This window comes from Phlebotomus argentipes, unplaced genomic scaffold, assembly GCF_947086385.1.
Source record: "Phlebotomus argentipes unplaced genomic scaffold, Phlebotomus argentipes genome assembly scaffold_18, whole genome shotgun sequence".
NCBI classification, from domain to species: Eukaryota; Metazoa; Arthropoda; class Insecta; order Diptera; family Psychodidae; genus Phlebotomus; species Phlebotomus argentipes.
In genome coordinates this window covers 7,861,925-7,877,107 of record NW_026776177.1, presented here as the reverse complement: position 1 = coordinate 7,877,107, position 15,183 = coordinate 7,861,925, and the positions used below count along the sequence as shown (strand labels likewise).

Here is a 15,183-nt window from a genome sequence, read left to right as displayed (position 1 = left end):
CTAGATGTGATGCGTGGTCTCATCTTCAATCCGGAATGAGGTCTTGCTGTCGTTGAGGACGACGCAGTGATAGGCGGGCGGTGGTGCATTGAAGTCCATCTGCATGACAGTGTCGTAGCTTGGCGGAAGATGATCGCCAATGTGGAAGACATCGGCTGAGGACGCTTCCTGCGAAATACACGGAGAGAGAGAGTGTGTGTGTTAGTGATGGAGGATGAATTTCAGGGGAAATTGAACTCACTCTGTTGATGTTGGACTGCGTGTCTGAGTCGTCCTGCGGCCCAGCCCACAGGCACACGCCCATTCTGTGCGTCACGTAGCCGCAGACGAGGAGACTGATGAGGATGAGCCCCACTCCGATGCCCAGGACTGTCCATCGGCTCTCCGGCGCGTCCGTCCAGTCGCCCTGCATGTTGGTCTCCAGCATGAGGGCAAAGATGATGAGGGTGGGCAGAGCAATCATTCCCACCACCAAGTCCACGACGGGCTTCTGTGGTGTGATCTACAAGGGCGATGGGAAGTTTGCCTTAATCAATGTCAGAGCATAGATGGGAAATTTTAGGAGGTTGTTTTGGTGTAAATCAAGCTCCACTTTATCCTCCGGATCACCTTGCGAAGACACGCTCTTCTTCGCTTTGCATTTTGTGTTTGCAATGGGTTGTGTTTGATTCGAGATAATGCCAAGAAATGAGGTCAATGTTTTCTATCAAAACTGCAGCACTTTTTGGACAGCATCATTTGTCGCTGTTTTTCTTCAAGTCATGAATGTCATGAATTTGATTAATGATCACGTCTCGAAGCGCCACTCGAAGGTGCCCACAAATTGCACACTTTGATCATGACGTGAATATCAGGGTGAGAGAGACACTGCAGGGCATTTTGCTCAATTGATTCCCGCAAATCAAGTTCTTGGCCACGGACAAGAAGCGACACACATTTTGGGAAGGTGATTTTCGGACTTGTTGCGCATTTCTTGAATCTCTGATTTTTTTTTCCTGCGCAGATTTTGCAAGAGTTTTGTTCATGAGTCTGACAAATGATTCTTTCTTCCGTCTTATCGCGCAGAGACTGATAATTTTTTCTTCTCCGCACCATAAATATTGAATATTTATAATGAAATGAAGCGATTTTGCGGTGATGAGAAAAAAAATCGCACGTCATAGATTATGGATGAGTGGAATGTGTTAAATAATAAATGGTTCAGTAAAAAGATGGGAAGAAGGAAAAGCGAGATGAATAAAATATGTCTTAACCCTCGGACCTTTTATTCTGTCCGGAGAAGAGAGTTTCGCGATCTTGGTTCTTTTTTTCTGTGACTCTTCGAGGGTTAAGATGGTGAAAATAACAAGCGTACAATTCTCATGACTGCCTAATTAGGCACCAAAACTAATTAATGGTGAATTCTATTTTTAAGACTCTATCAGCCAGGGAAAAAATGGTGAAGATAAATTGTAAATTGAAATGGCTTCTGGAGAGAAATAATGGTAACACACATGAAGAGTGTCTATGAAAGTTAAATATTTACTTGGTAGATTTGTGGATGGAGTGTTGCTAAAAACCACGGATGAGACGCGATAATTTGTTGATTATTTATCAAGTGTGGGTCTGAACAATGGCACAATCTGTGGCCAAGAGATGGGAGAAGAATAATATTTTAATCCACTTTTATTCTCTGTATGGCAACATGTGATGATTTTGGTTGTTTTTCCGCTCTTTGACGTCATCTCGACTCGTTTGAGAGTCATTTAACACCTCCAAATTTGCCTCTTCCTTGCAAATGCGTGTTCTTAGATAAGAAGAAGACACACTAATTGCTAAGGTAAATCAATGAGCGGATAATTCGCTGCAGTACAAATTTGTTCTTTCACCCAAAAAAGAGACATGCAAGGCAAACATCGCAGTGTTGGGTGAAGTGCATTGAATGCGCGCGGCAAGTGGAAGGGTCTCGCAATGACCGTTATGAGAAAGAGGCACATGGGAAGATAAACATTCTGCCCAGGTGCATTTTTATGCGACTCTTGTGTGTTAATTATCTGCCATCACCGTTAGCGCGGAGGATCCTTTTCTGGCGCACAACCTCTTGACTCTTCTGTCCTCATGGAGGGATTAAATCTCGCGACGAAAGTGCCGCGATAAGAGAGTGTCGCTGATAAGTCGCTCAAATACTGCAATATTGTAAATTAAGTTGGAAACAAGTCAAACATTTAAAGTGTCTCCATGAAAATGCCACATGAGAGCTTCACCGTTGTGTCACGCATTAGATATATCAGCACACAGCCCCAAAATGCTAAACAATTTGTCCTATCTTCAGCCAAAGTTTTTCCTGGAAGGCAGACAAAAAAGAGAGAAGAAGTATGTCAAATTGAGTGTGAAGAGGAAAAAAAGAGCGATTCCTCTTGAAAATCGTCGCATCTTCACGTGATTTGGTCGGGATGGTGGAGAGCGGGCCTCAATTGACCTCAGAACAGAAAAAATTGCGCCCGATAAGGCAAACTCGTAAAAATAATTGAAATGGAGGAACCGTCTGTAAACATTTTTCTGCCTATTTCTGCAACTGGTGGCGAGGCATTGATCTTCAACCGCCACGAGTCGCTCTTGGTTCACAAATGGTCGCGCGCAAATCAATTTGGGTCAATTTGGAGCAATAGAGAGGAGAATCACATGGGCTATCAATGGAGTTTCCTAATTCCTCTTCCTCAGAACTGTGATATGTTTTCTCTGCACTGATTGCGGATCTTCGCTTAGTGCGCATTTAGCATCTTCTGTATGCCCAGCCAGTGAAATGAGTTAAACAATGTTGCTCGTAAAATTTGTTGATAACATTGTTCTCACAGTGTTACTTTCGTCATAAAATATGTATGGCGTGAATATATGTAATTTTATCAACATTGACTAGGAAATTGTGAAATTCACACACAACAAAAGCTAGAATTGATATCAATGATAAAATCCCAGTGATAATTGAGATTATTTTCACTCGTGAACGTCATTCATCTCAATGCATTTTTAATGTTTTTTTTTCTTCTTTCAACAAGATTCTTGAGAAATGAATGAAGAAAAAGGGGTTAAATTGTGCTCTGAATTTCTACTAAAAACGCAACTTTGCCGGCGATTGAACATTGCTCTGTTTCAATTTAAAAATACATGAACAATTTATTTGTTTACAAATCCCATTTCTATTCTAAGCGCGAATACAGTGGAAATAGGCCGAAAAAATAGGAAGAGAACAGCTGAGATCGTTTGCCAGACCAGAATCTTATGTAGCAAGAATTCTGTGAATATTTAACCAAGTCCTTCACAGTTGAAGATCACATTTTTGGGTGGAAAAATACCCATAAATTTTCCATGCTGAGGGCGTTTTTATCTTGGTCACTAATTGCAACTGTGAAGTGATATGGCAAAAAGTGTCATTAAGAATGTGCAAAAATACACACTTGAACCCGCGTCAGAATTAAATATGCGCTGAGAAAAATGCTGTGAATATTTCTACTGTATTCCACTTGCATTTTCAATTCGTGGCTATTGACCTTGTCCTGTCTGTGATTATTTTTACTGACGATACTCTCGCGAGATATTGAATTTTTTCCTCGACATTTGCCATCTTTTGTGTTCTGGTGTTGATATTCATCAGATGCGGAGTTTCTTAAGTGATCTCTCTCTTTCTCTGTCTCAAATGAATTGAGTGAGTATGAAATATACTAAATTTTCAATGAACTCTCTTTAATTGTCCCTTCTCTCTTTTCAGCTGATATTCCTGAATGTTGACAGTTGATATTTTGGATGTGGATTTACAATATAGAGATGTAAATAATGGGCGTCAATCGCCGGAGCAGCGCAATTACATCATTTGGACTTATCATGATCACTCGGGTGAATATTTGAATGCAGCTTTCATGGGCATTTGCAACACATTGCAAAGGGATGGGTATTTCTCAGTTTTGTGCGAAGCACACTTTCAATTTCTAATTTGAGCGTTTTGAGAAAGGAGAGGAAAAACTCGTAGAATTCCGTTGAATAACTTTTATATGTTCTCTCTCTCACCTCATGTGAGACGATAAATTTGATGTTGAAAGCCTTGAAAATGAAATTGATTGTGCACGCATTGGGGAGGGGGTGGCTATTTTCGCGGAAAGGCATTTTCTTCTAAGAAGTCTCTTCTGTGTCGCGCTTGTGTGTGCAAAAAATCACACTGTTCATGTCTCAATTCACCGTGACATTCACGACTTCGGCGCTGAAATTGCGATTTCCTGGCTCTTGACGACACTTTGGATTCCGCGTAAATATCTCTATGGGATTCCTCGAGTGCTCAGGATGGTTTTCGCTTGGCATGAGTCTTCTGCAGTCCCTTTGATGAGTGAATTATGACGAGGGAGAGAAAGATTCATGAAGATAAAAAGGCAAAAGAACGACAAGAAAGTGGTGTGAAAGAGAGTTGTGGGACAGAAATAGAATAAATTTTGTTATTTACTTTGCTCAAGTTTGATTCGATGCTATTTCTTCGCTGAGTTGAATGTCCTCTTTGATCTGTTGCCATCGTTTCTTGCAGCATGGATTGAATATTGTTTCCACTCATCTTTCAATTTATCTCAACTGCACCGCGTTTAGCGAATATCTGTATTACAATTTTATTATTATTACTTTCAAATGTGGGTTACTCGCTGATATGTTTGCCGCGCACTGGCATTTATCACATAGTTTTAGATGTTTTTAGAGTATAAGTATTATATTTAATGAGAGGGATTAAGTATATAGTGGCAATTTAGCATCATCCGCGTGTTGTATCACTTTTTTTCTTTCCTCGCTATTGAAGGCACACTCACACAATCGCTTCACAACTCCTCGGCGGTTGATCGAAGGAGAAAACAGCACGTATATAAAATTGTAGGACGACGAAAATAAACGCGCGTTGATATTTACATTTTATAAAGCAGCCGAGAGAGGAGAAAAATGGCTGTGTTGACTCCAAAGAGGAATTTTTCTACCAGCAACTCCGTCGAATGCACACAATCTTTAATTGCTCGGCTTCTTCTGCTCCAATTTCCACACACAAGTGCTCCCCTTTTTATTGCCCTGTTACGATGGTTCCGTGATAGACTTGACGTGAATCGTATCCAGAGAATACGATCGACGGCGAATGGTTACCATCACACTTGATGTGATGGCGAGATTTGTGTCTCTGCTCGGAAAAACTCCACTCCTTCCACCTTCCCGGCTAGGAAAATGCTCAAATTCACACAAGTGTAGTCACAAGTGCGCACACTCCATTGACTTTGAGAGCCAATGGACTTGCTCGAAAATAGGGCAAATCGACTCCAAATATAGCCTTGATGACTTCAGAGCTGTTGTTCGCTTTGTCCAGGAAGAGATCCACACTAAAACTCCACTCCTAATGTTTTCTGGGTCTCTCTTCCTCAAACCTTTTGCGATGTTGGCGCGCACACGCGAAAACGGCGATCCGCTCAGCAGCAATGTTGCGAATGAACTAGAGGAGGTTTATAATTAAATGCCGATCGCGCGAAAACTCCTGAAGCGCGCTTATCGTGCGCGAGAGGGGCGCGCGAGGAAAGCCCCCACGATAGAGTTGCAAGTGTGCGCCAGTGTGTGTGGGGACGCGCTCTAGACTTTTATTTTTTATGCAAATAATCGGTGTTTAATGTTCTCAAGATGAAATTCCACATGTATTGTGTTTACTTCATGCTTGATAAAATTGTCTCCAAGTGTCTCACAGCAGCTCGACAATTTTCACTGGGTGTTTAACACAATTTTAGCGCCTCTTTTTGCTAACATCTCTAGAATTGGAAATTCCACTTTTGGTCGCCAACAGAAGCTAGGGAACAACACTGAGTGGGAAAATGTACGGTTTTTCGCTGGTCTTTTCCACGATAGTCAATTGCTGGAGAACTAAAATCTGCTTCCCAAAGCAAAGAACTCTTGAGTGAGTGGCAGATATTTAATTTTAGATCAACAATTTAGCAAATTTGTCATGGTTTCCCAGCAAATCACTGTTAATCTACGGTGCAAACAGATGTTCTGGGAACTTTTAACCAAAAGTAATTGCAATACAGGTGTGGTTCGTTTGGTCCAAGAGGATTTCCAGATAGATAGATTTCTCAGTTTTACATCCATAGAGTGGAAACTTTTTAACATAGACCCAGATCTCTATTTTTAGTAGAGATGATTTATGCGTTTTTGTGCAACATTTCAAATCAATTCAATCTGATTTTTTCTCGATATCTCTAGATGTAATCTTGAAAATTCCAGTCACTGAACAACCTTGCACTCTATTTTCGTGATTTTCACACTTTTTTCTCATCGCAGAGAATACTCATACATTTGCTAATTTGAAAATTGATTGCGGCGAGCGAGAGAGAAAAAAAAGACACTTTTGGACTTATTTACACAGTACAGTTTTATTTGTAGGAAATTCTTGCGACAATATAATTATGCGAAGTAGAGAGACTGTCTCTCTGTCTTTACCTTAATTAAATACTTTAATTGGATATTAAAATATATTAAACGTAGTCGATGGAAGTTGGTGGGAAGAAGGAGAGCGTGACAAAGTGTGGATGAGTCAATCGCTGCATTTACATTCGCCTTTTGTGCTCCTAAATTGGGGACTTTGTAAAGTTAGAGAGGAAAGCAATAATAAATGTGGCGAATTCGTCAATTTGAAGTCACATGGTGCGAATGTGAGTCCAAATTAATGAATGTCGATGAATGTAATTGCGGCAATCACGTGCTTTTCACGAGACATCTCTCGCAGGACATCAAGAGATAGAGAGGACTTTCCATTACCAAGATATGCTAATACTCGCCTAAATAAGTTAACTTCAGTTGCGCTGCTGGGAAGGAATAAATAGGGCAATCCTATGGCTAATTAAATCTACGCTCATTAAGACTAATCTTGTGCACTGCTTTCCACCACTGCCTTATGGATGGAGTCGCGGACTGAAGCGCCCCATATACAGGATCATGCCCGTGGGGTTGTGGCGCACGAAGAAGAGGAAGGGACGGTCGAACCGCAGCCTGGGCGCTTCCGGAATCCTCGCCTGGCGAGGACGAAGCGACAGGGGCAGCTCGAGGTATTTGGTTTCGTAGAAGGGATCGAAGAGGGCTCGCTGGTGCTCTTGTGTCATTAGCAGCTTCATGCGCACACTCTCGGGCAGCTCGTCAACGAGGCCGCGCGTGAATTCGCCGAGGTAGAAGCTCTTCTGGATGGGCGGCGACGGATAGACTTCCACATGATGCTGATCCGGGGATTTGTCCTCGCCGCACGTTGCGAAGGCGTTGATCTGCACCATGTCGGAGAAGAACATGTCCTTGCTAGCCGACGCCGTGAGGCCGCGCAAGTCGGACTTCTCGGAATCGAAGAGCTCATTAAGCCCCATCCGCTGGAGGCCGCTGGTGGCGTTGATGAAGGATCTGTGCGTGAATTTGGGGATTTGCAGCTCTAGTCCGGGGCGCTCCATGAGAGTGGTGAGCAGTCGACGCCAGGCATTCTTCGTGATGCCATTCTGCAGGAGAGCGATCTCGAGGCGATCCAGGCTGTCGCCGGATTGCAGGTGACCCTGCTGGCCAGGCATCACAAGCACCGTGCTCACGACATTGTTGCTGTTCCCAAATGCCACCGCCGTGGCGTCCAGTTCGGGATCATAACCGGCCATGAAGCCAGAGCGAAACACGGCCGCCGGGAGTGGCACCAGACGACGCTGTCGCACAATTGGGGCGATTTGGAAGAACATCTCTCCGTCGCGTTCGAAGCTGGAGGCTTTGGAGCAGTCAGTCTGCAAGGAAATGAAGGTGAGTATATTTGATTAGTGATCCAAATTTGGGATTTTCTCACCTTGAATATATTTGCAGACACTGTGGCCAGAGGAGGTCTCATTGTGATGGTGTTGGTCTTGAGGAATTCCATGACTTTTCCCCATGTGTGACGCTTCATCAGCAGATTCGTCCTCCGGCGGATGACATCATTGATCACGGCATAGTTCACCTCCTCAACGTGTCCTGAGTAGAATTGCTGCACCTTGTCCTTGTAGAACGACAAGAGTCTGCCCTTCGTGCGATCGCTGAACAGTTCCCTCACCACAGCACTGGTGAATACGCCGCTTTCCCTCAGATTCTCAATGGAATCCGTGACGTTCTTGAACACCGCGTGTGGATTGAAGGTCACCATGTCATCCAGACGCAAGATTTCGTTCATCTCCCCAGATGTGGCTCCGCGGGCGCCAAGGAAGATCATCGCCAGCATGGAAGTGACGGCAAATGGAGCGACAACGATGCTCCTGGACGTGCTGACACCCTCGGCGGTCATGGCCTTCCAGTAAGTGAATGCCAATTCATTGCAGAGATTGACAAAGTCTATGAGATCCTGATCGAGGTTCTGGGTGCTCTGCTCGAGGCCCAGGGCTTCCTTCGGGGCGGGTTTCAGATTCACAGGCACGGGTTTCCGGGGGTTTTGCTTGAGCGCCGGCGAGATGTGACTGGGTTTGGGGGTGTTGACGTGAAAGACTGAGACTGGCCGCTTCTGGGGCAGATTCTTGAGGGTAGTTGGAGAGTCTTCTGGCTCGCCGGTAATTGTGTTCTCATCCTCAATTTTTTCACCGTCAAGCAGTGTCGTCTGCTCGGGGGATTTCTCTGTGGTCTCGCCTAATCTCGTGTAAATCTCCTCACTTTCATCCACTGTGGTGGCATCGGTGTCATCTTCAGAATTATCGTGGGAATTTGTGGTTGTCTCGTGGGCGATCTCCGTTGTCTCTGGGATAATTGCCTCGGTGACGCGCGTGTGAAAGCCAAAAGGTGTCGGAACATTAATTGGACCTTCTTCAGGGCGAGTCACACCGATTGTTATGAATTTATATTGGGTTGTCTTGGGTGAGGATCTCTGGGTAGTTTTCTGGCTGATCTCTTCGCTAACCTCATCAGTGGCGACGGTGTTTGACGCTGGGTCTGGGGTCTCTGTCTGCTGGCTCTCGTCCACGTCGTTCTTCCTGAAGTTGAGGACATTGAAGTTCGTTGTTGGGCGTCCCGTGAAACCGTCCAGAGTCCAGAAGGTCTCCTCAGCCAGATCTGTGCTTATTTCGGCTGAGGAGAGAGTCGATGTCTCGTACTCGCTGGTCATTTCATCACTCTCCGGCGTGGTTGATGCCACAGTTTCATCTTCAAGCGCCTCAGTGGCGGGAGTGGCTGTGGGAAACTCCGTGGCTTCATCGAAGTGTGTCGACAGAGGCTGAGATGTTGCGTCAGTGGACTCTTCAATTGGCATTGTAACGAGTTCATCCACGTTGGTTGGAATCTCTGTGTCCAGCAGCATATCGCCAACAGTTCCAATGATGCTAAGAATATCCGAGGTCAAGGGTCCAGAATCGGGAGCATCATCAATGGTGTTTGGCAATTCGGTGGTTTCTGCCTGAATTTCTGTGCTTCGCTCTGTGAATTCGGGAGTCTCGGGAGTTTCTGTGGTGATCTCTCTCTGGGGTTCTGTAGTGATTGCTGCTGTAGTTGTTGTGGTTGTAATATTCTTGGGTTTCTGCTGAGAGAAAGACACCGACGAGGTCTCCTTGACTATCGATGTTTCCACTCTGACCTCATCCTTGTTAGTCACTTCATTCTCTGCCGATTCCTTGACCTGAGCCAGAGATTCCAGTTCGTTGAATGTCTGATCAGGATCGAAGTTAGGGAAGGCAGTGGTTTCAGGCAAAATAGTTTCTTCTTCTTCTGCTGGCAATTCAGTCGCTGATTCTGTGGTCGTGAACTCCTCCACCTCAATAGCGCTTTCGGTAAGAGTGCTGAACTCTTCTTCCTGGACAGTGGTTGCAATTGTTGACACTTCCTCATCTGCAACTGCATTCTCGGAATCAATGTTGGGCATCTTGCTCTCGATGTTGGGATCTTCAATCAGAGGCACCGAATGTGGGCGTTCATCGGTGACTTGGAAGAGGAGATTCGAGAGAGATTCCTCCAAATTGCTCATGAGATCAAGCTTCTCAGTCGACGTCTCGTCGGCTTCGTCACCGTGAAGGATGGAAGCCACTGTGGCGACTTGTTCGACAAAATCGGTCATGGTAATGTTTCTCCTGAGTGTTGACTGGACCATCTGCTCAACTTTGGGGATCATCGGCTGTGTCTCCAGCGGCGCCAGCGTCACGGGCACACTGTTTGAGTTGGCTGCGATGAAGCGATCGATAAGCTGCGCGATACCGCTGTTCTGCGGCAGAGCGGCGAAATTCTCAGACACAGACTCACTCGAGAGCGTCGTCTCTGTACCCTCCTCCTCCGTGGTGGTTTCTGGCTCAGGTGTGCTGATCTCAGACACTTGGGGATCCGCTTCATCCACATACAATTGATTGTTTGCAAATATCTTGTTGGGCTTTCCCACATGATCCGTATTGTGTGGCTGCGTTGCCTCTGTCGCCACCTCACTTTTCACTGGTTCACTGACCGAAATTACTTTTACAGTTGTCGGCATTTGTTCCTCCTCATCATCGTGCATATCTTCGGGGTGTTTCACGGTTGTAATGCCATCGGACAGTGATTCCAGTGATGATAGTGTGGATGCCGCCTCGGCGTCCGGGAAACCGCTGAGCGATTGGATTATTTGGTTGATTGAGTTCTCCTCCATGGCTGCGGATTCATCATCCGCACTCTCTGCCGTCTTTTCCGCATTCTGCGGCTGCATTGTTTCAGTGGTGCCAATGCTGGGGCCACTCGTGCTTGCTGAGGTCATGGTGGATGCCTCCACGGCCACAGTTGTGCCCATTGTTGGCGATGGAGATGGTAGTTTCTTGCTCTCCTCCGTGGTCTTCTCCGTGGGCCTCGTTGTGGTCTTCTTCGTTGACCTCTCCGTTGGCCGCTCTGTGGTGGACACAGTCGTCGACGGTGGTTTTCGGGTGGTTGTTGGGGTTGCTGGTGAATTGGTGGGCAATCTGGATGTGGTGGCTGTGGGCTTTGGCGTTGTTGAGGTCTTCTCTGTGACTTTTTGCGCTAATGGACTTGAGGGAAGTCGCGAGATGACTGTATTAATTTCCGTAATCTTCTGCACTGTCGTCACAATTGGTCTCCGCGTAGTGGAAATTCTCGTTCTGTTGGGATTCGCTGTGACTCTGACTCGCATTGGAGGAGTTGTTGAGGGCCTTCTAGTTGTGGTGGAAGAGGAAGTATCCGCAGGACTCACAGTTGTCTCTTTGGGAGCTTCTGTGGGCGTCTCGGTGGTCTTCTGAGTACTCTTTTCAGTGGTCTTTTCAGTGGTCTTCTCAGTGGTCTTTTCAGTAGTCTTTTCAGTGGTCTTCTCAGTGGTTTTTTCAGTGATCTTCTCTGTGGCCGTCGGTCGATGGTACAGAGGGATGTTCTTCGTTTCGTCAGTGGGGACGGCTGGTGAAGTGGTTTTGGCGGGAGTTTTCGTGGTCACCTCCAGAAGTTCGCTCTCCGGCGTCATGGCGATCGATTGTGGCTTATGTGTGATGATCTCATGGTTGCCGGTGTTGCCGAAAATGGCAGGCAGGATGAGACTCCAGGAGGCGGAGACATCAGGCGTATCGAAGATGGGATGACTGGTATTTGTGGCGTTCTTGTTCGCCTCCATCTCCTTGTTCAGCACATTCTGCACACTCTCGACGATCTCGTCCACTTTGGTGTCATTCTCTGAGGAGTTGTTTGTGGGATTCATCATGAGACTCCCTTCGCCATCTCCTCCTGCCACAATGCTCTGGATCTCCTTCATGGTCATGAGGCGCTTTATCAGCTCTCCAGACTCGTCGAATGTGTAGAACTCGTACTTGTCTGGATTGAGGAGATTGATTGGACTGGCCACTTGTGGCGGGACCAGAGGTCGCGGCACTGGCTTCCCAATTGCATCAGTAAATTCCGGTTTCTGTCCATTCATCACCACAGACACGGACGTGACCACGCTGCGGAGAAGAGAGCGAGAGAGAGAGAGAGAAGAAAGAGAGTCAATGTCAGGACGTGAGGTGGCTTTCTTGCGATCATGAGATATATTGATTAACTGTATCGAATGATTGCAATATTTTGTGGTCTTCCGCGATTATTGAGCAGATTATGTGTGTGTGGTCAATGGATGATGGAAAGGAGCGGTTCGATAAGCAACAGCATTGACAATGTCGAGGAAGAATAGGGGAGTCGCTGAATTGAGTGAACGCGCGGGCAAAAAAGGCGCACAACTGAAGCGTGTTACGGTTGAAAAGAAAGCACCGCGGATGTGTGGGCAAAAAAAGGCGAATGAAGATGATGGAGTAGCCGAGCGTGGCAGTGAAGATAGTAAAATGAAGACTTTTGCGCGATATGTGTGCAGGAGAGGTGAAGGCAAAAAGAGACTTCAAATTGAAAGCAAAAGCCGTGTAATCAATTTTCTGCTGAGTAGTTGATGATTCGCATTTTGCTGTCTACTCTCTGCTCGTGCACGACAAAAAGGAAAGAAAGAAGAGGCGCAGAGGTGAGGAGCATTTTTGCCGTGAAAGAGATCGAGCATGGTGTATTACATAAATCCGTTTATGCTTCACCATTTGACCGCGAGGCAAATATTGGGTTGTGCAGAGAGGAACACCTTGGCGATGGTCAGGAGAGTGTCGGCAAAATCACTTATTAGTGCGCTCCGCTGTGGAGATTACTGTGGTCGGGAATGGCGCACGAGGGTCTCTAATCTTTCATAATCTGTCACATTTTAAACTCTGTCGAATACCGTTAAATATTCCTCTGGAGTGTTTTATACAAAAATATTGACTCTCTGGGTCTCATGCCTCCATTAATATTGGTGTGGTGATGCTGGGAAGAGCGCAACGGTTTCCGCCAGGTGCGAAATCAAGGGGGAAATGATGAGTGGCGATGATGTACCTCGGCCGATACTTCCTTATCGCCAACGAGGAGCGAGTGGAAGAGAGTCAGGAAGTAGTGATTTACGCAAAAGTCATCGAATGACAATGTTTGGTTGGCGGATGAGAGCGTTGAGTCATGTAATTGGAATTTAATGGCATGAATTCATGCAGAAATGATCAAATTTGAGTGGAGAGAATGTTCCAGCAAGAGAGAGATGATTTATGGCGATGTCTTGTCTTCAATGTACTGTTTGTCCTCATGACTTTGAACGACTTACTTGAAATTTGCTTCAAGCGAAGTGCAATCAGCAATTCTGCACTATTGCATTATTTTTAATAGACCACGTGTTGGTGCAGCGCGTCTCAATTCAATAGAAGTCATGTAATTCATTAGATTAATTGTATAATGAGATTCCCTAGTCCATGGTCATGGCATAAATTCAGCGCGACAAGTGCATTGGTGAAGTCTTTTAGGTAATCACTCCTAATCCAGTATTTTGCCAATGAGCGAAAACTCGTCGCTGAACTTACAGCGCGACTGTCTGGACAGCGTCATGAGTCACTTAATTATATCATAGAGTCTGCAAATTGGTTTTGATATGGTATTTTGATTGCATTCAATTATAAAGTAGCTTGAAATTATTTCAAATACATTATTAAAGAAGATAGTAATCACGTTGAAGTGGAATATTAATGGAGTGAAAAATGCTTGAGAGTTTATCTTGCTCAATCTTCCCTTTTCAGGATTTGTACATCATGCGTGGCGATTGACTTGTGCCTTGTATGCAAAGTGACTGGTTGTCTTTCAGTTCGGCAGTTCAATTTTTGGCACATTTCCTCGCGCAGCGTGCGATTCCGTTGATGTGGCGAGATGATGCGTTAATGTGTGTTGGCATAATCTTGAATTTGCATCAATTAATGGCACTGCTGATGAGAAAATGATGCCTCACCTGGAGCCAATGATGCGCCCCGAAGACTCGCCGTCCATCTCATCCTCACTCACTGGGAGTGCCGCGGACGTGAGCAGGAGAGCGGGCAACAGCAACAGCGGGAGCCTCATGATCTGCGAAAAGAGAGAAAGAGAGGGAGAAGGTGAGAAAAAGCGGAAGAGATTAAAATTGATGTAGAAATTCTTGTCATTGCACTTTTTCGAAGGGAGTCGAGGAGAGAACGAGGCCACAAGTGTCTCTCGCGCAACTTAACTTTGAAATCCCGCATGTGTGGCAGAAATTGCAGAGAGTATTATTAAGGTTACAACTCGTGTCAATTTCAAGTTTGCCATTTTTCCCAATTAAAATTGCTGCCTCTTCGCCAGTCTCATAGTGCACAACACACACGTTCCATTCTTCACTTTTTCCAGGTTGAGCCGCGTCACAAGTGCGCTTAGAGAAATGTGTTTTGGAAGTGGAGCAACATCAGCTGAATGACCAATTCCCCGGCCAAGGAGGACAGAATGATGGATTTGGATTTAATTGTGTGCCAGACGAGCTCAAGAGGTAATTGAAGAATTTTACTGGCAAAATTCCACCAATTCACCTATACGTGAGCATAATTTTCCATCGATTTTCTGTGCGAGTCTCACCGTAAAACATATAAATTCCAATTAACACCAAAGCCACTGATTAATTCGCATTTCACGACTCTTCCTGTGCCAATTCGCACATTGTCTCTGTGCTTTCTGAGCATTTGCTTTCTCTCCGCGGACTCTTGATTGCTCTTCACTGCAGCAATTAGAAGAAGTCGATAGAATTTATCAAAGTAATTCGCAGAAGTTATTGAGTTTTATGGCAATTTACGGAGAGGGAAGAAGCTTAAGAATTTATGATCTGACTCTGAAGTTCTGTGGGCAGGATTTCTTCTGCCGCCCAGGAAATGTGTGAATGACTTTATCAATTAATGTAAATTTATGCTAGCTCTTGTTTTCGCGACCAGCGACGAAAGAAGAATCTCCTAATTAAATTGTTTTCTATGCCTTATCTAAAGTGTCAGAGAAATCTACATATTAGCTCTGAAAGCTCTCGCGATAGCGCATGTCTGTAAGTAATAGAGTATGTTGGGTGATTATTGGAGAGAAATATTCCGCTAAATTGATCAGCTGATTAGTGGTGGTGTGGATAAAATTAAGAGTTTGCTAATGATCTCCAATATTGACTTCACAAGTCTGATGAGCGAACCAGCTTTTTCCATCCCGCATGATAAATTACTCTAACATCCCATTTAAGTCTTTCGCTCTTTCTCTTTCTGTGTGGATATTACGAAATGCCGCGGAGTCTTTTGGTGTGAGATTTTTATGAATTAATTTTGAGTGTTTTGTGCTTCTATAATTTGAAAGAGAAATTAATTTATATGGCTCTAT

The 15,183-nt window shown here is 45.0% G+C and overlaps 2 protein-coding genes across 2 annotated transcripts; both read right to left on the bottom strand.

Annotated features, from left to right (window-relative positions):
* Positions 1-5,478, bottom strand: LOC132260025 (uncharacterized). Its single transcript, XM_059757929.1, has 3 exons — positions 4,469-5,478; positions 242-502; positions 1-168 (listed from the first exon to the last, which is right to left on the bottom strand). The coding sequence occupies exons 1-3, from the start codon at positions 4,571-4,573 to the stop codon at positions 1-3; spliced, it is 534 nt and encodes a 177-aa protein (XP_059613912.1). The 5' UTR covers positions 4,574-5,478.
* Positions 5,479-6,392: 914 nt separating this feature from the next.
* LOC132259107 (mucin-2) lies at positions 6,393-13,908 on the bottom strand. Its single transcript, XM_059756652.1, has 3 exons — positions 13,778-13,908; positions 7,844-11,906; positions 6,393-7,784 (listed from the first exon to the last, which is right to left on the bottom strand). The coding sequence occupies exons 1-3, from the start codon at positions 13,885-13,887 to the stop codon at positions 6,930-6,932; spliced, it is 5,028 nt and encodes a 1,675-aa protein (XP_059612635.1). The 5' UTR covers positions 13,888-13,908; the 3' UTR covers positions 6,393-6,929.
* Between the last annotated feature and the right edge of the window lie 1,275 nt (positions 13,909-15,183).